The sequence below is a fragment of the Sapajus apella genome, unplaced genomic scaffold (assembly GCF_009761245.1).
Source record: "Sapajus apella isolate SASKATOON/1434 unplaced genomic scaffold, GSC_monkey_1.0 scaffold2, whole genome shotgun sequence".
NCBI lineage: Eukaryota > Metazoa > Chordata > Mammalia > Primates > Cebidae > Sapajus > Sapajus apella.
In genome coordinates, this window is record NW_022436942.1 from 77,341,396 (window position 1) to 77,361,791 (window position 20,396).

Sequence of the window (20,396 nt, forward strand, 5' to 3'; positions counted from 1 at the left end):
TAACCACTACAGACTTAATGGCTGCACATGTAACCACTGCGTACTCAACTGATGGGCTTACTGAATTGTTGTACATTTCATCACTGTATACAGCCATGCATGTGTAACCGGAGCATACACAAGCATGATGTACTTAACCCCTGCACACGTAACCAGGGTGTGCTTCACCGCTATTCTGCCTCTTCCTGGTCCTCTATCATGGTACATATAGAATTGGGTAGGGAAGACAAGCAGGAAGAAGAAATGTAGGCATACCTGGATAAAGGCATTCGGGAGTTATTCAGGGGGTTGATGATCCCCACCTCACAGACCTCAAATGTCTCCAGAGTGGAGGGCTTTCTGAGTTTTACCCCACTATTTAAATGCCAATTAAGAACAATGTTCTCAAATCGTGTTCCCCTGGATCCCTGGGATTCCAGAAGTTACAGTAGTTGACTGAAACAATAGGCTCTTTCCTCATTTTATAAGACACACTTTTAAGGCGTTTTTTCCCCCCGCCTCGAGTATTTCTCCTTTCATTTCCTTCCCCTCTCAGATTCCCAGTAGCTGTTGCACTTGGGAAGCGTTTATATGAAACAAGATGATTTAACAAGGAGCTAAATTATTTCATTCATTTATTCCCTCGTTTGGTCACTGAACAAATGTTGATTAGGGTTTTGCTCTGTTCAAGCACTCTTTAAGGAAAGAATTTGGTGGCCAGGCACGGTGGCTTGTGCCCATAATCCCAACACTTTGGGAGGCCGAGGTGGGCGGATCACCTGGGATCAGGAGTTCAAGACCAGCCTGGCCAACATGGGGAAACCCCGTCTCTACTTTAAAAAATACAAAAATTAGCCCGGCACGGTGGTGGGCACCTGTAGTCACAGCTACTAGGGAGGCTGAGGCAGGAGAATCACTTGAACCCAGGAAATGGAGGTTGCAGTGAGCTGAAATCATGCCACTGCATTCCAGCCTGGGCAACAGAATAAAACTGTCTCAAAAAAAAATGGGAGTAGCTCACCCTGTTTACACAAGTGTCCTGTTTGCTTCCTGGACATGCATACTGTGCCCTGTGATTTATATCATGTAAGTGTAGTTAAGTAGCTAAGCACTTAATTCCTATGATATTTATTTTTAAGGTTAAAAGGGGCTGTCTTAGAAACACAAATCAAAACCACAATAAGATACCATCTCACGCCAGTCAGAATGGCAATTATTAAAAAGTCAAGAAACAATAGATGCTGGTGAGGTTGTGGAGAAATAGGAATGCTTTTACACTATTGGTGGGAATGTAAATTAGTTCAACCCTTGTGGATGACAGTGGTTCCTCAAAGACCTAGAACCAGAAATACCATTTGACCCAGCAATCCCATTACTGGATATATACCCAAAAGAATATAAATCATTCTATTATAAAGATACATGCATGAATATGTTCACTGCAGCACTATTCACAATAGCAAAGACATGAATGAACCCAAATGCCCATCAATGATAGATTGGATAAAGAAAATGTGGTACCTATACACCATGGAATACTATGCAGCCATAAAGAGGAACAAGATCATGTTCTTTGCAGAGACGTGGATGAAGCTAGAAGCTATTATCCTCTGCAAACTAATGCAAGAACAGAAAACCAAACACTGCCTGTTATCACTTATAAGTGAGAGCTCAACAGTGAGAACACATGGACACAGGGAGGGGAACACCACACACCAGGGCCTGTCAGTTAGAGAGTGGGAGCTGAGGAAGAGCATTAGGGAAAAGAGCTAATGCATGCTGGGCTTAATACCTAGGTGACTGGTTGATAGGTGCAGAAAACCACTGCAGCACATGTTTATCTATGTAACAAACCTGCAGGTCTTGCATGTGTACTCTGAAACATAAAAAATTAAAATAAAAAAATTTTTAAAAATAGCATATCACAAGTTCCACATTTAGGAAAGCAAATCAGTAGAAAAGCTCAATAAGATAAATAGTCCCTCCTCCAGCTGTTTACATAAAATGATATCTGGTAATTTTTAAAAAGTGACTCTCATCAAAATATTATAAACATAGCTATATGATTCTTATTTGCTGGAGATACAGAGACCTGACATGTATTCTAATCATTTTATCATTCTTTCTACTAAATATAATGATCCAGATTCTTAAAGTGGAATTAAATACAGCAGTATTTTATGATAGTCTACAAAAAGTTGGGTAATTTCCAGATGATGGGCCACACAAACAAGTTTGGGAAGGCAGCTGGTTTTGTGGGGAAAATCTCAGGGTAGGAATCACCCAGGCCTTGATTCAAATCCTAGCCTGGACACATTCTAATCGTGTAGCCATCACAAGTTAATTAAACTTTCTGAGCCTCAGTTTCTTTACCTATACAATAAGACAGTAAAAGTCATACCATTCTCAAAGTGTTTGTATCCTAATATATAAAAAAGTTGGCACATAACAAGTGCATAAATGCTGCTTGTGTCCCTGCTAAAATAATGACAATAATATTAGTAGCAAGATCATGGTTTCCCCGTGAGGCTCTGCTAGGTTGGCATGTTTCAATCCCAAAGCAGTTTTTCATCTAAAACCATCTTCCTTTGCCATGGGATAGTGTTTTAAAAAAATCCCCCGAGCCTGACTCAATTATAAAAGGAGATAACTTGACTTCATTTAACTGCAGCCTCAGCATTTGAATTTAATTGAACAGGAAATAATTATTCTTGAAAAGCGGAGGTTTTTGAGGTTCTGCGAGGCAATATAAGATATGTATCTCGTTACATTAGACCTTGGCAAATATACTTTTAATAATCAGCTGCTACTTAACATACCTTCCGCCTCCTATTAAATTTCCAGCAGGAACTACGGACAGGGAGGGATGGGGCTGAATGGCTGATGAATTATTTAAAAAGTGATTTATTTACCAAGGCGAGCCATTTGCAAATTCAATAATAAACCTATTAAGGAGTAGTTAACCTCTATAACTCTGTTTTTAATAATCAATTGGTGTCTGGGTAACGTACAACGTCTGTCTCATTAGGTCGGCATTAAGTCCTTATTTAGGTACTTAGTCTGAAGTGTGACCCAATCAGCCATGAGACGGTAATGAGGCACCTGCTATGGGTCCTTGATCATCCAAGGAACTGGCTCCTTCCTTGGCGGCACCAGCTCTGGGTGTGGAGTTGGGGAACCATGAGTTCTCTAAGGCCCCTTTCCTTGCTCCTCACAGTGCCTCTCGTGACAAAGACTTGACACCACCGCCTTCCTCCAGAGGGAAGAAGAAAAAGAAGAAATCCACTCGGAAGAAGAGAAGGAGGTAAGGGCACCAGGAGGGAGATGAAACCTGTAAGATGCAGGCAGGGGCAAAATATGGGTTTCAAAGTCAGACAGTGACTCCCTCTTGGGTTCAAATCCCCTCTCTGATGCTTAACTAGCTGCGTGACCTTGGGCAAGTCACTTTACCTCTCCGTGCCTGCTTTGTTATACTTCTCCAAAATGGTGATAATACCTACCTTTTGAGATTTTGTGAAAATTAAATAAAAAATCGTGTGGCAGTAGCTGTCACAGTACCTGGCACCTAGTAAATAACCAATTAATGAGAAGCATTGTCTTTAGCATGAGTATTGAATTATTTATTGAGAGCTTACTGGATGCAGAAGAGGACACTAAGCATTGCCATCTTCATATCTCTTTTATTTCTGACCATTGTCTACCAGGAAAGCGTTCTTATCCCCATTTTAGAGATGAGAAAATAAAGGCTCACAGAGAGGGTGACAGGATCTACAGGGGCTTGATCCCAGGTACTTAGCTGGTTTTACTACACCCATCTTCCTGTTTAAATGCCTAGGATATAATAGGTGGGTTTTTTGTTTTGTTTTGTGTTGGCCAACTATTAACTCTTTGGTACTCTATGCATTTTTTCTATGTCCAATTTCTTTAAAATTTTTTTCACATTTAAAATGATTTCCAGCTTTGCTTGTAGGCTGCCACTCACTAGACTAAAAACATGCCACTAAAAGCATGTCTAGTGTGTCAACCTGAGGGGCAGGCTTAATTAACCCTTAGGGCTGCCAACTGAGAATCATACCAAACCTCTGAGGCAGTATTTATAGAAACCTGTAGGGGGCAGCAGAGAGCAGCATCTGATGATGGGCTTCAACTCCAGGTTTTCTGGAAACTTGTTTCACAGATGCCCCTTAGTCTCATTCTAAAAGGACAGGCTCAAAGTGGACCCAGAGAGAAATGTGGATGAAGTCCTAGCCATTGTCTGGTAGGAGATGAAATTGGGGCGAGTGTTTTGGATTTCCTAATTGGAAGGGGGGACCAGAGAATACTTCAAAACAGGAAACCTCAGATATTAAGATTCACGAATTCACTTGTTCATCCAGTCCGTGTTCACTTAGCATATGTCTGGGGACAAACGTTATGATTCTTTGAAGGCTGAATTGTTTCTCAGCCATTCCCCTCTGCAGACATGTTTTGTTTAACCTGCAAAGTGATTTTTTTTTTAAGTGGTGGTCAACATTTCCAAATCAGGAGATTTCATATGAAAATGTGGAGTTTGGGAGCCTCCTTCAGAAAAGGCACGTGCTCTAGAAGGCCAGACCTGCATTCCCACACAGGCCCTTCAGCTGATCTGAGAAGCAGAACACCCTCCAGCCAGAACTTCTCTGGTTCCCCACAGTCCCCACTACTCCCCATGGTCTTCCACCCAGCCGGCTTCATCCATTCATGCTATCTGAGAGGGCCCTGTTGGCATTGAATTTGTAACCTCTCATCTGTTTAACCCTGGTCTTTTGTTGGCAAGGAAATAAGAGACTTAGACACAAGCCTTGACATGCCCAAGGTGACTCTGTGAGTTGGTAGTAGAGTCAAGATTGGAATGTAGGTCACCTGGGCCTCAGTCTTGAGTCATCACCATGGACTGAGAGTAGCTCCGTTTCTCAGGTAACCCTTTGATGGTACTCTCCATGCAGTGACAGCCTGGCAAGATGTCCTTCAGGGGCTCAGTCTTACCAGGGAGACAAAGGATGGGGCAAACAAGAGACCCTGAGAATTTGAGAGGAGGGTCGTAGTGTGAAGGAAGAACGGCAGACAGAAGGAAGACTTTCCAGCTTGACCAGGCAGGCAGCTATGAGGTGCTGTGGTGACTGAGAGCGAAAACCACTGGGATCCTAGCTCATCTGCTTCCTAGCTGTTTGTCTTTGGGCCAGTCACTTCACCTCTCTGAACTTCACTTTCTTTGTCTGAGAAGAGAGGGTAACAATTGTACCTACTTAAGAAGTGTGTGGAAGGATTGAATGAGATAATGCTTACAAAACACAAGGTAATGGTTTACATTAACTTGGTTAAAAATTAAAATTAAATGAAAAGTAAAATTAAATTTCTGAGCAATTAAAAACTGCTTACAAGTGCAAGCTAATATCAGCATGGCTATTATCCTTTGATGTGTGTTCCTGAAAGAGATAAAACCCTATATAGGGACTGGGGAAAGTTCTTTTCGAAACCAACCTTGGCCTTTAAGAGCTTCCCTCTGAAGTATGTCTTCCCTCCCCGGCAGGTCCTCATCCTATAGCCCATCGCCTGTCAAGAAAAAGAAGAAGAAAAGTTCCAAGAAACATAAGCGACGCAGGTGTTGTCCTTTTTCTCTGCAAATAAGGCCTCCCAGGTGGGGGGAGGGGATGGTTGATGGCACCAAAAGGTCATCTGGAAGCATATCCTGTCGTTTATGTGAAATGATTATCTATGTATTTTTACATATTTGTGTCTTGTATAAGTTGGGACTGTGGCTTCGAGGAGCAGAGGTCCACACATGCTAACTCAGACCAGAAGGAGGGCTTGATGATAAAGAAGCAGGAATGGCTTAGGGGCCCGCCAGGCCTGAGCAAGTGGCTAGAACAGGGAGTGGAGAGCTGATAGGACCCACCTGGGACCTGAAGTGCCTGCTGTCCCCTGGTCCCCATGAGGGACATGGCTGCCCCTGCCCCATCCCTCCATGCTGCAGGCCAAGTTACAAGGAGACACTGAATCTGTCTTGTTCCTTATTCCAAATTCCCAAGGAAAGGCCCCTCTTGTCAGTCTAATTGCCTCCTCCTAGAGAATGGGATCATGTTGAAAAACATGACGGCGCTGGGATTACCCAGGCTGGTGCATGTGGAGGCAGGGACGGTAGCTACAGGGCATTATGAACTGGGACTGTGTTTCACTACACACACACACACACACACACACACACACACACACACGTATGTTTACAGGGGAAAGAAAAGACTAAAATTATATACAACGGAGGGCTCAGATTTGTGTTTTATGGCCCAAACCAACATTTTATAATCAGAAGATTCTGCAATACAGAAATTTGGCTTTCTAGTTCCTCTGTAGAGTCACAAGCTCTGTCTTATCTGTCAATTTCTCTCTGGGCCGGTTTTCCCACAGGCAGCATCCCCTGGGGCTGAGGCACTGCCGTGCATTTAGACAGAGTGGGTACTTGTGCTCTAGCTGGCCTCAGGCAGGACATGTCCAGCCAGCTCTACCCACTTACAAAGCCTGCTTGGCCCCTGGAGGCAGGAAGTTTGAAGCTCCCTACACAAGTAATTTGCTGCAGTGAGCTGCGGATAACAGGGAAAGTGTGATTTGCATTGTAGTTTTGCTTATCTGTATCTGCCAATTGTCCTACATCGATTGCGGATTACTTGTGCAATTGGCAAAGGCTGAGTGAGAGGTAAGACGTTGTTTGGGGCTACCCCTGCATCTCAAGCCCATTTCAAAGTTGCACCAACATGGCTTTTCCCAGTCCAGGGATGTGACGACATCTCAGTGCTGGTTTCTAGAATGATCTCAAACTCAGTTTGCTCTCACTGGTTATGTCAGCCACCTGCCTAGACTTCCTGACTGATGTTATCTGAGTTTGTGTTTACTACAAGACATGGGCAAACCAATTCGTGAAATGGTGTTAATTTGCTGTTAGAAATCTTTCTCCACCTGGAGCCCTTTGTAGAGGCAAGGGCCCACCTCTGACCCTAGGCGGCCACTTTGTCACCTTCCTTTGCTGAGCAGCTCCTCCCAGTTTTGGGGGTTCACTGGGGAAAGGGAGAACAACTTTTCCGTATTTGGGTTCTGGAAGCTAGGTGGCTTCTCACTTGCAGGTTCCTTCTCATGGAAAGAGACTGTACCTGATGATCAGAAACAGGCTTTTCCTGCCGGCAACAGTCAGCCCAGATCTTACAGCTTTACAGAGTAAGGGGTTCATAAGATGGAGACGATTAGGAGGGGAAATTCTGTTGCTGTTCCTTCTCAAACCCTGACCTCCCGAGTACCGATCTACTCCTGGTCCAGCTCTTGAAATGTTTGGTTAATGATAGCTGACGATTTTGGAGATGGGACTGAGATTCTTTTTCTTCTCTCCTCACTTAGCAAAGCTTCTGAGTTTTAAAAACATTTTCATTTTTCTAGCCAATGCATGCTGCACTTAATACCTAGATGGTGGGCTGATAGGTGCAGCAAACCACCATGGCACACATTTAACTATGTAACAAACTTGCACATCCTGCATATGTACTCCAGAACTTAGAATAAAAATAAAAATTAAAAAAATTATTTTTCACATCTATTTACTGAACAGCCATTGGGTATCATGAATGAGGATTCTGGGTCCCAGAAAAGGAAGCAAAACCCAGTCCCTGCCCTCTGATTTCTCACATTCTAGTGGGGAAAATGGGTCATTCTAATATGGAGAAGTGTGTACCCTGATGATGATAAGCTCAGAGGCTCACCCAGAGATTGAGGGAGGAGAGGGGAGGCAGCCAACCAGTCTGAGGGACTCAGAAAATGTTACAAGAAGAAGGTGACCTCCGACTGGAGCACTGAAGAATGAGTAGAATATACATGGGTGATGCTGTTTGACTCTGAGCAACTTAATCAACTTCTCTGATCTTCATGTCTTTGTGAAATAGTTGTCAGTAGTACTCCACAGGACTTGGGGAAGAGAGAATGAGATTGTGTGTGACAGGTGCTAAGTGCAGAGCCTGGCACACGGTAAGAGTTCCACATGTGGAAGCAGGCTGTCTCATGATGATGACAGCGATGATGATGATGATGAGGAGGAGGAGGAGGAGGAGGAGGGGTAGGAGCATGAGGAGGGGGAATCCACAACAAGGGAGAGAGACGGTGAGATGGAGAATGGAGCGGGGGGAAAGGCAGAAGACTCTCTCTTTCGTCCTCCACATTAGGACAGATTAACTGACAGTTCTGGGGGAGAACTGAAGCACTGGGAGGCTTTGATCTGGAAATTCGGAATACAAACCAGTATCTCCCAGACAATTTTCATATTCTCTGGAATCTAAGAGCAGAGGACGATTAGCTAGGTGTCCTGGCCACCTGTAGCATGATCACAAACACACTGATACCATCATACCTGGAAAAAAATCTTTCAGACTCACCTATATTTATCTTCTCCCCTCCCTCCCTCCCTCCCTTTCTTCCTTCCTTTCTCTCCTTCTCTCCCTCTTTCCGTCTCTCTCCCTCCCTCTCTCTCTCTGCCTTTTTTTCATTCCTTTTTTTCTTTCTTTTCTTTTTTCAGGTCATTCTCCAAGAAGAGAAGGCACAGGTAAGACGCCTGTTGTCTCTGCCTGCCTGTTCAACTTCCTGCTTTCTCAGCCACCTTTGGGCAGCTTCTAGGTCGGCCCTCAGTTTCCATCTGTGCTCTTGGTCATGGCCCCTTCATCTTCCTGGGCCCTCAGTTTCCTCCAAAATGAAGGTTTGAGCTGTTTTCATCAGCATTTCAAGCCAGCTTTTGAGTTCCATCAGGCCATGTGGACCAGCCCTGTTGAGGTCTTGACCCCAGAATGTCTCATCACCCCTGCCACTGGTTGGAATCTTGAATTGGGGCACATAGGGAAACATCAGTCCTGTCACCCCACCAAAACCTTCCCAGATCTGGCCAAGGAACAGGGGCTAAGTCCTGGTATACTGGACACATTGGGTGAACACACACACACACAAAAGAGTGAGGACTATGGGGTCCTCACTCCAAACTGGATCCTGAGTGAAACCCCTTCCAGGTGTAGATGTATTTAATTCTCATTAATCCTCACCACAACCTTGCACAGTAGACATGTTTATTGTTGCCATTTTACAGATGAGGAAACTGAGACTAAGAAAGAATATAACAGGAAGGTCCACAGATAAAACCGGAAGGTATTGGAGCCAAAATTCAAACCCAAATCTTTGGACAGAGGATCAGAATAGTGATGGTGACTTCTTAAATAGCAATAACCATATCTAGAGCAATTTGCAAAATGCAAAGCTCTTCCATTTATTTACTTAATAAGTAGATATTGGTTGCCAGTGTCACCTGTCCACTCTGCTTTGCAGCTTGAGTTATGGCCCCATTTCATGGTGGAAGAACAGGTTTCAGAGAGGACAGATAACTTCCCTGATGTCACACAGCAGCTAAGAAGCAGAGGCGGATCTTGAATCCAATTGAACTTGGATCTGTCAGTGAGGTCCTGGGCTCTCCCACTGCCTGGGCTGAGTCTCAACATGAAGATAGATCCTGTGGCTAGCTTCAAGGTGCAAGATAGTGCAATGAAATAAAATGTCCCCTTCCCAGGTCCAAGGCCAGTAATGGGTTCTTGGTGACCCTCTGCAACCAGTCTAGATTAAACTACCAAATAGTGTGCTTGTCCTCCCTTATCTCTATTTGATTGCACTGGGAACCCAAGTCATTCTTATCCATTGTACTCAGACCCCAGCTCTATGACTCAAAGAAAATTGAAACGCGGATACTTGAATATGCATGGGCAGATCATTTCAGAATCTACCAAGATTCATGAGGTTCAAATACCTTCTTGGATAGTTCATTAGCTTCCCTCTTTTTTTTTTTTTTTTTGACAGAGTCTCACTCTGTCATCTAGGCTGGAGTACAGGGGCATGATCGGCTCACTGCAACCTCTGCCTTCTGGGTTCAAGCGATTTTTCTGCCTCAGCCTCCCGAGTAGCTGGGATTACAGGCATGTGTCACCACGCCCAGCTAATTTTTTTGTATTTTTAGTAGAGGCGGTGTTTCACCATGTTGGCCAGGTTGGTCTTGAACTCCTGACCTCAGGTGATCTACCCGCCTCAGTCTCCCAAAGTGCTGGGATTACAGGCATGAGCCACCACGCCCAGCTTGCTCCTCTTATAAATTGATTGAACAGCAGTCTAGAGCATGAACTCTGGGAACCCATAATCTGTGGCCACGTCCTAGCTCACCTGTGCAACCCTAAGCAAGCTTCTTTGCTCATCTGAGGTTCCATTTCCACATCTGTAGAATGAGCACTTGTTAAATTGCGCCTCCACCCATAGGTTGAGGAGAGAATAAAGTGAGGTTTTTGACGGAAAGTATTCAATAGAATGCCTAGCCTATAATTAAAGTCTCAAAAACTGGCAGACATTGTTATTACTACCTTTATTGCTGCCATTATTATTAACCTAGCAAAGCTGCACTTGGCATCCTCCGTACTCCACTCTCAGTGTATATGTGTGCATCAGTATCCCTAGCCGAACTTGCTGCGTGAAAATGTTGGCAGTGAATTTTCCAGTCTGAGGCGATGATCGGTGTCCATTCCAAAACTGCCTGGACCTCACACTGTGTTTAAGCATTTTAACCACTTATTTATCTTTAACTAGAATTTTGCATCTTTCAATTAATTGACCATTTCTTGTTTAGCTCCTCTAGCCCAAAAAGCAAAAGAAGAGATGAGAAGAGGCACAAGAAACAGTAAGTGGATACTACCTGAATTGTACTCATCAGTGTGGGGAGTTGGGCGAATCTGGCTTCTTAAAGGCCAGAGTCTTAGAGTTGCCAAATAAACAGGGAAAGTGAGGAGAGGGTGAGAGGGTGAGAGGAAGGAAGAAGGAAGGAAGGAAGGAAGGAAGGAAGGAAGGAAGGAAGGAAGGAAGGAAGGAAAGGGAGGGAGGAAGGGAAGGAAGGAAGAGGGAGGGAGGAAGGAAGAGGGAGGGAGGAAGGGAAGGAAGGAAGGGAGGGAGGAAGGAAGGAAGGAAGAGGGAGGGAGGAAGGGAAGGAAGGAAAGGAAGGCAGGGAGGAAGGAAGGACGGAAGAAAGGAAGGAAGGGAGGGAGGGAGGGAGGAAGGAAGGAAGGAAGGGGGAGGGAGGAGGGGAAGGAAGGAAGAGGGAGGGAAGGAAGAAGGAGGGAGGGAAGAAAGGAAGGAAGGAAGAGGGAGGGAAGGAAGAGGGAGGGAAGAAAGGAAGGAAGAGGGAGGGAGGGAAGGAAGGAAGGAAGGAAGAGGGAGGGAAGGAAGAGGGAGGGAGGGAAGGAAGGAAGGAAGGGGGAGGGAGGGAAGGAAGGAAGGAAGGGAGGAAGGAAGAGGGAGGGAAGGAAGGAAGGAAGGAAAAAAGGAAGGAAGGGGGATGGAGGGAGGGAAAGAAGGAAGGAAGAGGGAGTGAGGGAAGGAAGGAGGAGGGAAGGGGGACGGAGGGAGGGAAAGAAGGAAGGAAGAGGGAGGGAGGGAAGGAAGGAAGGAAGGAAGAGGGAGGGAAGGAAGAAGGAGGGAAGGAAGAAAGGAAGGAAGGAAGAGGGAGGGAAGGAAGAGGGAGGGAGGGAAGGAAGGAAGGAAGGAAGAAAGGAAGGAAGGAAGGAAGGAAGGAAGGAAGGAAGGAAGGAAGGAAGGGGGAGGGAGGGAAGGAAGAAAGGAAGGGAGGAAGGAAGAGGGAGGGAAGGAAGGAAGGAAGGAAAGAAGGAAGGAAGGGGGATGGAGGGAGGGAAAGAAGGAAGGAAGAGGGAGTGAGGGAAGGAAGGAGGAGGGAAGGGGGACGGAGGGAGGGAAAGAAGGAAGGAAGAGGGAGGGAGGGAAGGAAGGAAGGAAGGAAGAAGGAGGAAGGGAGGGAGGGAAGGAAGCAAGGAAGGAAGAGGGAGGGAGGGAAGGAAGGAAGGGAGGGAGGGAGGGAGGGAAAGGAGAAGGTGGGAGAGAAAGGTGAGGGAGAGAGAGAAAGGCGTAACTATGTGTGTTGTAGGTTTGGGTATGTATGAGTGCACCAGGTCATGTGTGTATGATTTGTATGTGCATGCACGCTTGTTTATGTTGCATGAAAGTGTGCATGTGTGTGCCTGGTGCGTCCCTTGTGAGTATGCCTTGTGTGTACATTGTGTGTATATTTCTACATTGTGTGTGTGTGTGTGTGTGTGTATAGTGTGCACATTGCAGCTGTCTGTACATTTTACACTTTTGTACACCATGTATACAAATGTATATAATATGGGAACATTGTGTGTGCTCTATATTTGTGCCCACACCGATGCGTTTGTCTGTCTGTGCTTGTGTGAGCATGAACGTGAATGGTATACATAGGACACACTGAATCCCGTTCACTGTGTGTGTGCACTGTTTAAATATCCGTGTACATTTTGTGTACCATGGCTGTGTGGTGGTTTTTACCTGTGCATGGGTGGTCACGGGGTGTGATCACAGGGGCACACATGTGTGAGCGTGTGTATGAATTCAGGTCCTGGCTGTTGGTTTGACAGTGTGGAGATGTCAGTGAAGCTCCTAGCTCCAGTCTTGGGGCCCCAGCTGTTTCACAGTTTATAGCTGGTAGTAGAAATTCAAATCAGCCCGTGCTGCCTGCGGAGTTCAGTTCCCAGCCAAATTAAAAGTAAATTTGGTTACAACCTACCTACTTTATACCCTGCAAATGTTAGTGTCTGTGTTTTCCAATCAACTAATATTTTATCTCCCGCCAAGAAGCTTCTAAAGAGAGGATCAAAGACAATAAGATGAAAGGTAGTCTGCTGCCAGGGAGGAGAAAGAGGAGGCAGGGATGCAGAGGAAGGGTGCCCAGCTTTGCTGTCCCAAAGGATCTTTTCATGCAAGGTCAGGACAAAGGAGGGCATTTCAACTACCACCATGGAGGCCTGGGGAATGCTCCAGAAGAAAGCACTAGAGCCTTGAGTTAGCTCAGGGAAGAACTTCCTTATCATTGAATTTGTTCAGCTCAAGTCAAGAGACAATTATTGGCAGCATGTATTGAATATGCTTTCACACTAAGCACAGATAGAGTACATGTTCTCAGCAATCTCAGTGTCTCTTGGCCCGTGGGGCCCCAGGGCAGACAGCCACAGAGTCAGGGGGTAGGCCTATACCTCAAGAGCACTAGGAAGGACCATCACTGAGACGAGGACTGCCTGCATAAGGGCAGCAAGGTTGGCCACCCTCCCTGGTGCCAAGAGCTGGAGGAGTCCCAGAAATTGCCAGCAGGGCATCAGAAAGCTTGTGCAAGCCAAAAGACAAGAGGCAGGAGAGGAAAAAGCAAGAAAAATAAGGTATCCTGAAGATAAACGATGGCCTATTCTTGCCAAGTCCACAGTCAGGACTCCTTCCAGGCAAGTGGCTGCTAGAGAGAGTTAGTCTCCTTTCATTCAGCGTCCCTTAATGAGGCCCTGTGCTGGGCCCAAGGGCAGCGATGAGCCAGACACTGTCCTGACCTTGAAGAGCTCACAGGAGCCAGACATGGGGCAGGTCACAGCACAGCAGATGAAACCCTGGACGTTGCGGGAACACGGGCACTGGGAAAAGGGCTTGGTGGCCTCCTGAGGGAGGCAGTGTCTAGGCTCCAGGTGAGCATGGCAAGTAACCATTCCAGGCTGCAAGTTAGGCAGGTGGTTTAATCAGTTTCTTCATCTGTAAGATGAGACTAATAAGAGAAACCACTTCGTAGGTTGTTAGGAAGAATAGATGAATCTCTTTAGAAAAAGTGCTTAGAATACAGTGTCTGGCATGAAGTATGCATTAGCTGCGGGTTACCTGGTATCATCCCCATCAATATCGTCATCATCCCTAGGATATCATGAACTGGGAAATGTGTGAGCCAGCATACAGGCAGTTCAGAGCTGCTTCAGCCCGCCAGGTCAGGGCAGAAGAAGACAAGCAGTGAGGCCAGAGAGCCAGGCCAGGGCGAGCTCCTGAAGCTGCCTGAGGTTCAGGATCAGAGTTTGGACTTGTGAGAGCAATGGGAGAGTTTTAAGCAGGGAAGGGATATGGTCTGATGATTACATTACAGGAATCCCTGAGTCCTTTGTTGAGATAATGAAGTTACCTCCCGATAGAATCATCTCTGACTCCCACTGGCTTTCTCATTCGGCCCAAACCATTGACATCCTTTATACATCCTCAATTACCACTGCCACTGCCACTACTATTTCTGAATTATTGCTGCTTAGAAGTAACTGAAGTCACCTGCAGTAACACCATCATTAGTGGTAGTAGTAGTGATTGTTGTTCTAATTTTTGTTTTGGATGAGGTTTGTAGCCCATCCTAGAAGGCTTTTGACTCCATGTTAAGAACCTGGACTTCATTTTCCAGGTCTGAGGTTATAAATTGGCAGCCTGAAGGCCTAATTTACTCTGCAAATGTGTTTCATTTGCCCAAAAAAGTGCCTTTAAAAAAAATAACAAGCTTCCATTTAAAATAAGAATATTTACCTAAAAATCTGTATTTGTGCATTCACTTGAAAAATTAGACGATCACCATGCAAATATTCTGAAGGCAAAGCAGCTCCTTCTGTTTTAACTGAGCCTTCGGTTAATATTGTGTTAGTGCTTGGCTGATGCACACACGTATGGTCCTGAAGCTCTGTGACATGGAGGCTCCTGCCTTGGCTAATACAGAGGAAACATGGGGAAGTGACTTTCTAGGATGTCATCTGGGGAAGGGGAAGGGTCCTGAGTCATCCTCACTCCCTCCAGAGGACTCCTTTCTGCTCACCCTGTTCAGTACCATTGATTATGGACCGCCTCCATGGCCCCCTCCCCGCCCCTCAGCACCCAGGCAGGAAGCTGGACAAACGCATGGGGGTGAGGGAGACGCAGACCTTCGGGAGGGATGGTGACTTGAGTACAAGGGAAAAACAGGTGTCACAAGATCAAATCTCTCTCACTCAGTTTTACTCTCTTTCTCCTCTCCCCTGACTCGTTCCTTCTCCTCCCCCCAAGATCCCGAAGCCGGCCCCGAAAGTCTCATCGTCACCGCCATCACCGCTGCCCATCGCGGTCCCAGAGCTCGGAGTCACGCCCCTCAAGCTGTGAGAGCAGGTAACCGCTGGCCCCAGGATCGTCTTCCCTCAGCCACAGCCGCAGCCAGGCTGAGACCCTGTTAGCATTACATTCGCCTCCACTCCTCCAGCACAGGACTTCCTCACGCTCAGCAGCTGGCACCACTTCCCTTTAGAGAAAGAGCTGGAGAGGCTGGGCGTGGTGGCTCACGCTTGTAATCTCAGTGCTTTGGGAGGCCAAGGTGGGCAAATCATGAGGTCAGGAGTTCAAGACCATCCTGGCCAACATGGTGAAACATGGTCTCTACAAAAAATGCGCAAAATTAGCTGGGCATAGTGGCGGGAGCCTGTAATCCCAGCTACTCTGGAGGCTGAGGCAGCAGAATCGCTTGAACCTGGGAGACAGAGGTTGCTGTGAGCCAAGATTGCGCCATTGCACTCCAGCCTAGGCGACAGAGTGAGACTCTGTCTCAAAAAAAAAGGAGGGGGAGCTGGAGACAAAAGGTCTTACTGTCATAACTTATAGGAATGAAACCCAATACTAGCTTTTTTTTTTTTTTTTTTTTTTTTTTGAGGTGGAGTCTCACTCTGTAACACAGTCTGGAGTGCAATGGCATGATCTCGGCTCACTGCAACCTCCGCCTCCCGGGTTTAAGCAATTCTCCTACCTCAGTCTCCCAAATAGCTGGGACTACAGGTGTCCACCACCACACATGGCTAATTTTTGTATTTTTAGTAGAGACAGGGTTTCACCATGTTGGCCAGGCTGATCTCAAACTCCTGACCTCAAGTGATCCACCTGCCTCGACCTCCCAAAGTGCTGAGATTACAGGCGTGAGCCACCCCGCCCAGCCCTGGCTGCTCTTTGTACATCTACTTGCAGGATCCTCTCTACAACCCTAGGAAGTGGACATTATTGTTATTCCCATTTTAAAGATGAGAAAACTGAGGCATGGAAGGCTTAAGGAACTTGCTAGTCTCTTAGCAACTAAGTGACAGAGTTAGGATTGAAACCAGGGAGCATGGCTCTAGACTTCTCACTCTCACTAAGGGACCACTCTATGCACAGAGAAGCTAAACAAACGATGAAAAACCAAACAACGCAAAGCAGCAAGTTCATTCTAACGCCTTTTCAAGGCAGTCTTCTGCTAACCTGGACTCTCTCTATGCTAATACATTGGTTGTCCCAACCTGAGAAGGGAGAGAGGGGCTATCTTGTTGATGAGAAGAAGGTGGGGAAGGAAAAGAGCAAGAGTAAGAACTGGGGCTTTGTTGGTTTTTCTTTCTCAAACGCATCTCACACTTGACTCTCTGTTCACATCACCAGGGGAGATTTTAAAATTTCATTGTCCTGGCCCCACTTTACCCAAATAAAGCAGAAAGTCTAAGGAAAAAGGGAGGAGGAGAATGTAGAAGGGGGAGAAGGAGGAAGAGGAGGCAGGAGAGAAATATTTATCCAGATCCTGCTCTGTGTCAGACACTGTGCAAAGATTTTCAAGGCATTTTCTCTCTTATCGTTCTGATAATACCATGTGCGATGCTGGCGCTTCTCTACTTTGGCCATCCTTTTCAGTCACTTGGGAAGTTTTAAAAGATGCCAGTGCCGGGATCCCACCCTCTAAATGTTCTGACTTAATTCAGACGAGATGAGGCCAGAACAGTGAGATTTTTGCATCTCCCCAGTTGATGTGTGGGAAGCATTTGAGAAAGAGGTCCCTCGTACCTACTATCACGATTAGGCCTTGGTGTTTCTGCCGAACATTGGCAGTGTCCAGGAATACCACCGTTTAACAAGGCCACTCCGCAACCCTCACTGCTCAAGACAAAACTAAGCCCCCTCTGTCATCGAGTCTGAGCCCAGATGAGGCTCTGTGCAAAACACAGAAGTGACCAAGCCTCTCTCTAGCCTGCCGAATATGAGTCACTGCTGCTTCCTTGGCGGCCATTGGCCTTAGTCTTTTCCTCCCTTTTTCTGGATAAGATTGATGAAGACATCCAATCTGAATTACCCCCACTTTCTGGCAGCATCTAATTCAAAACAAAGCTCCAGATCTGTAAATGCTCCCCAAACCACCTGCCACCAGCCCAAAGCCTATAATAGGTTCTTTCTAACACTGTCTTACAGAAATGCATGAAACTTACCTAAGGTATCAAGTAGCAACAACTATGCTTGTTCATCCCCAGGGGGACTCCTGGTGGCCTTTGTCTGGAGGATGTTGGCCAACTGAGCTAAACCATATCCCTGATCTGTTACAGCAGAGACAACTGCCTTTTGGTGGGCAAAAGGATCTAAGCGAGGTCACATAGATAGGAAGTCTCCGGCAGAGCTGGAATAGGCAGCCGGGTTGGGGTGACTCAGCCTGAGCACTTTACCTACACCACAGGCTGAATTATCTCTCAGCAGCTAAGCCCTACGGGCCTGGGCCAGAGAATCATACAATGCTCTAGCAACTTACCTGCTAGATAAATGATTAACATCACAAACACTACCCCAGGCCTCCTCTGCTGTCCCGTCTCTTCCTGATGATGTTGGCATCTGAGCTCCCAGTGCCTACTGAGCTGAGGAGCTCCCTAGCAGAAATGAAAGCAAACTGAGACCTGGTACACAGGTTACCTATTCAGTAGAAACATGATTTTCAAGCCACAGAGCAGACAGGGGAACTCCAAGGCATGAACCAGAGGCACCAGTTCCTAGGGGGGACAAAAGACTGCCATGGCCGTTGCTCTGTCACTTCCAGGTTGTTTGACCTCAGACAGATTCTTAACCATCTCTGAGCTTTGGCTCCCTCATCTGTAAAATGGGAAAGTAATACCTGCCCTGTCTATGTCTTCGAGTTGCAGGGAGGACTGTGAAAGTGCTTCAAGAGAGGTTTATACACGCCAGGCAAATCCATAATGCGTGATTTCTATTACTCCTGGGGCTCAGAGAACTAATGAGATGTGCAGAGTCCAAACATGCCCTTTCTAAGAAGTAAGACATGCCTTTGGTTTTCACTGCAGACCAAGCAGCCAGATCTAGACATCACAAACTTGCAGAAGGCATGTTTGTCATTTTTGTCAGCCATTTTTTTTTCACCGAAGTTTTGGGTGACAGTCAACAGGATGTCTTTATTTCACAGATGGTGAAATCACATACACAAAGACACACAGCTATACACAGTTACATTTATAGACAAACACACGGAAACACAGATGGACACACCCAGATGTACACAGTCACATGACAGACAATCATAGAGGCACACAAGTGACATTAAACTGAATAACTGAATCAGGATGGGGACCTTTTCTGTTTTTAAAGCTGCATCCTCAGACCCCAAAACAGTGCCAGGCACGTGAAGTAGTATTTGTCAAATGAAAAAGTGAGAGAATGAATAAATAAAGGAATCAATAGATGAATGGATAGGTGGGTTAATGGATGAATAGATTGTTGGTTAGCTAGATGAATGGATGAATGGTTAGTGGTTAGATGGATAGATGGTTAGTTGGATGGATAAATGGATGGATATACAGATGGATGGATGGTTGTTTAATTGGATGGTTGGGTGAATGGATGAATATATGAATAGTTAGTTGGTTGGGTGGATGGATGGACAGATGGATGGTTGATTGGACTGATGGATAGATGAATGAATGGATGAATGGGCAGATGGTTAGATGGATGGAAAGATGAATGGATGGATGGATGGGTGGATGGTTAGTTGGATGGATAGATGGCTTCTTAGACAAATGAAAGGATGGATGGATGGATAGATGGATGGATGGATACGTGGTTGTTTAGACTGACAGATGTTGGAGAGATAGTTGGTTAGATGGATGAATAGATGGTTGCTTAGGCAAATGGCTAAATGGTTGGTTGGATGGATGGATGGATGGTTAAATAGATAAATGAAAGAATGAATGAATGAATAATGGATGGATGGATGGTTAAATAGATGAATGAAAGAAAGAATGAATAATGGACAGATGGATGGATGGATATACATACAGTCCAGCTCTCATACACACACAGACATACTCAGGAACAAAATCACATATGAACATACAAACACCCCAAACACACTTCATCATCCTCAGATCCTGTTGGTACTACATCCATCTCCCTGCCATGCTCCCCTTCAAAAGACCCTCAGGTCTCTCTCCCCAACCCCTAGGCACCGCGGCCGGTCCCCTGAGGAAGGGCAGAAGTCCCGCCGAAGGCACTCCCGGCGCTGCTCCAAGACCCTCTGCAAGGACAGCCCTGAAGCCCGGTCCAGTCGCCCGCCCAGCCAACCCCTCCAGATGCTTGGCTACCTGTCAGCCAGGGGTGTAGTAAGTATTCTTCACAGCCTCCTCTGCCAGCCTTGGCCACGACACTTGGGGGAGGTGGAGGCACAAGTTCAGGGCAGTGTATGATACACTTTAATTCAATTTCTGACAAAATATCCCACTGGCTCCAGACCTCATTATTGATGAAACAAATGGTCATTCACCAGGCTCTGGCAACACTTGGCTTGGGGATTTGGGGGCAGGGGGAAAAAAACTAAATACCCAGGCTTTTTATCAGGGAAATGTTGACGAATAAATACTTGTCTCCAGAGTAATATCTGTAGGAAGACATGTTTAAGACACCACAGGAGGGTTTTTTGTTTTGTTTTTCTGTTTGTTTGTTTTTTGGAGAGGAAGGAAAAGAAGGGCTCTTTGACGTAACAGAGACACTCCAGCTTTTACATGAAGTCTGCATCTTTTATGCCAGCTGGCTGGAAGCATTGGTTGGCAGCTGGGATTTCATTTCACCTATAAACATGACCTTGAATTTATATGAGAATTTTCTTCTAAGGAGGTCATAGCTCTTGACCCGCATTCTCTTGTGTAGCTACCCAAGGTCTTGAGAGTTGAGGGTGCAGCTGTCTCACTAGTCCCTTCTACAGATGGGACAGAAGAATCAAGGCTCAGAGAGGTTAAGGGCTGGAGTAAAGCCCCAAAGCAAGGCAAGAGTTAATCCAATTTAGCAACTCAGCATTGAATAGAATTAAGCCGTGCTGCCTCAAGCAACAAGGACAAGCTGGAATTTGACTTCAGATAGTTTGACACCATGAGCAAGAGACTTAGAAATGGATCTGAATTCAGTCCTAGCTTGGCCACTTCCTAGTTGTGTGACTTTGGGCAAATTACTTAATCTCCATTTTCTCATTGGTAAACTGGCATACTACTTCCGTGGGGGATTGTTGGGAATATCCAATAACATAAAGTATGTGAAGGCCTTTTGTAGATTCTAAAGAGACAGACAGACAAACAGGAAGAGAGTCAACACTGATAGAGTCAACAATTTCAGCAGACAGCTGTTAAAGGGACTGTCTTCTCTAGCTACATGGGAACTTGAAAATTTCAGGTAGATGCTCC

General features: G+C 45.8%; 1 protein-coding gene across 1 annotated transcript in view; it reads left to right on the forward strand.

The window, feature by feature from the left end:
• The window catches only part of SRRM4 (serine/arginine repetitive matrix 4), a 172,288-nt gene that overhangs the window by 121,370 nt on the left and 30,522 nt on the right, over positions 1-20,396 (forward strand). Inside the window, exons 3-8 of the mRNA XM_032241208.1 lie at positions 3,197-3,283; positions 5,528-5,599; positions 8,546-8,572; positions 10,676-10,726; positions 14,956-15,054; positions 19,169-19,325. Of these exons, the coding sequence (XP_032097099.1) occupies positions 3,197-3,283; positions 5,528-5,599; positions 8,546-8,572; positions 10,676-10,726; positions 14,956-15,054; positions 19,169-19,325 (493 nt within the window). The remainder of the gene's footprint in view (positions 1-3,196; positions 3,284-5,527; positions 5,600-8,545; positions 8,573-10,675; positions 10,727-14,955; positions 15,055-19,168; positions 19,326-20,396) is intronic.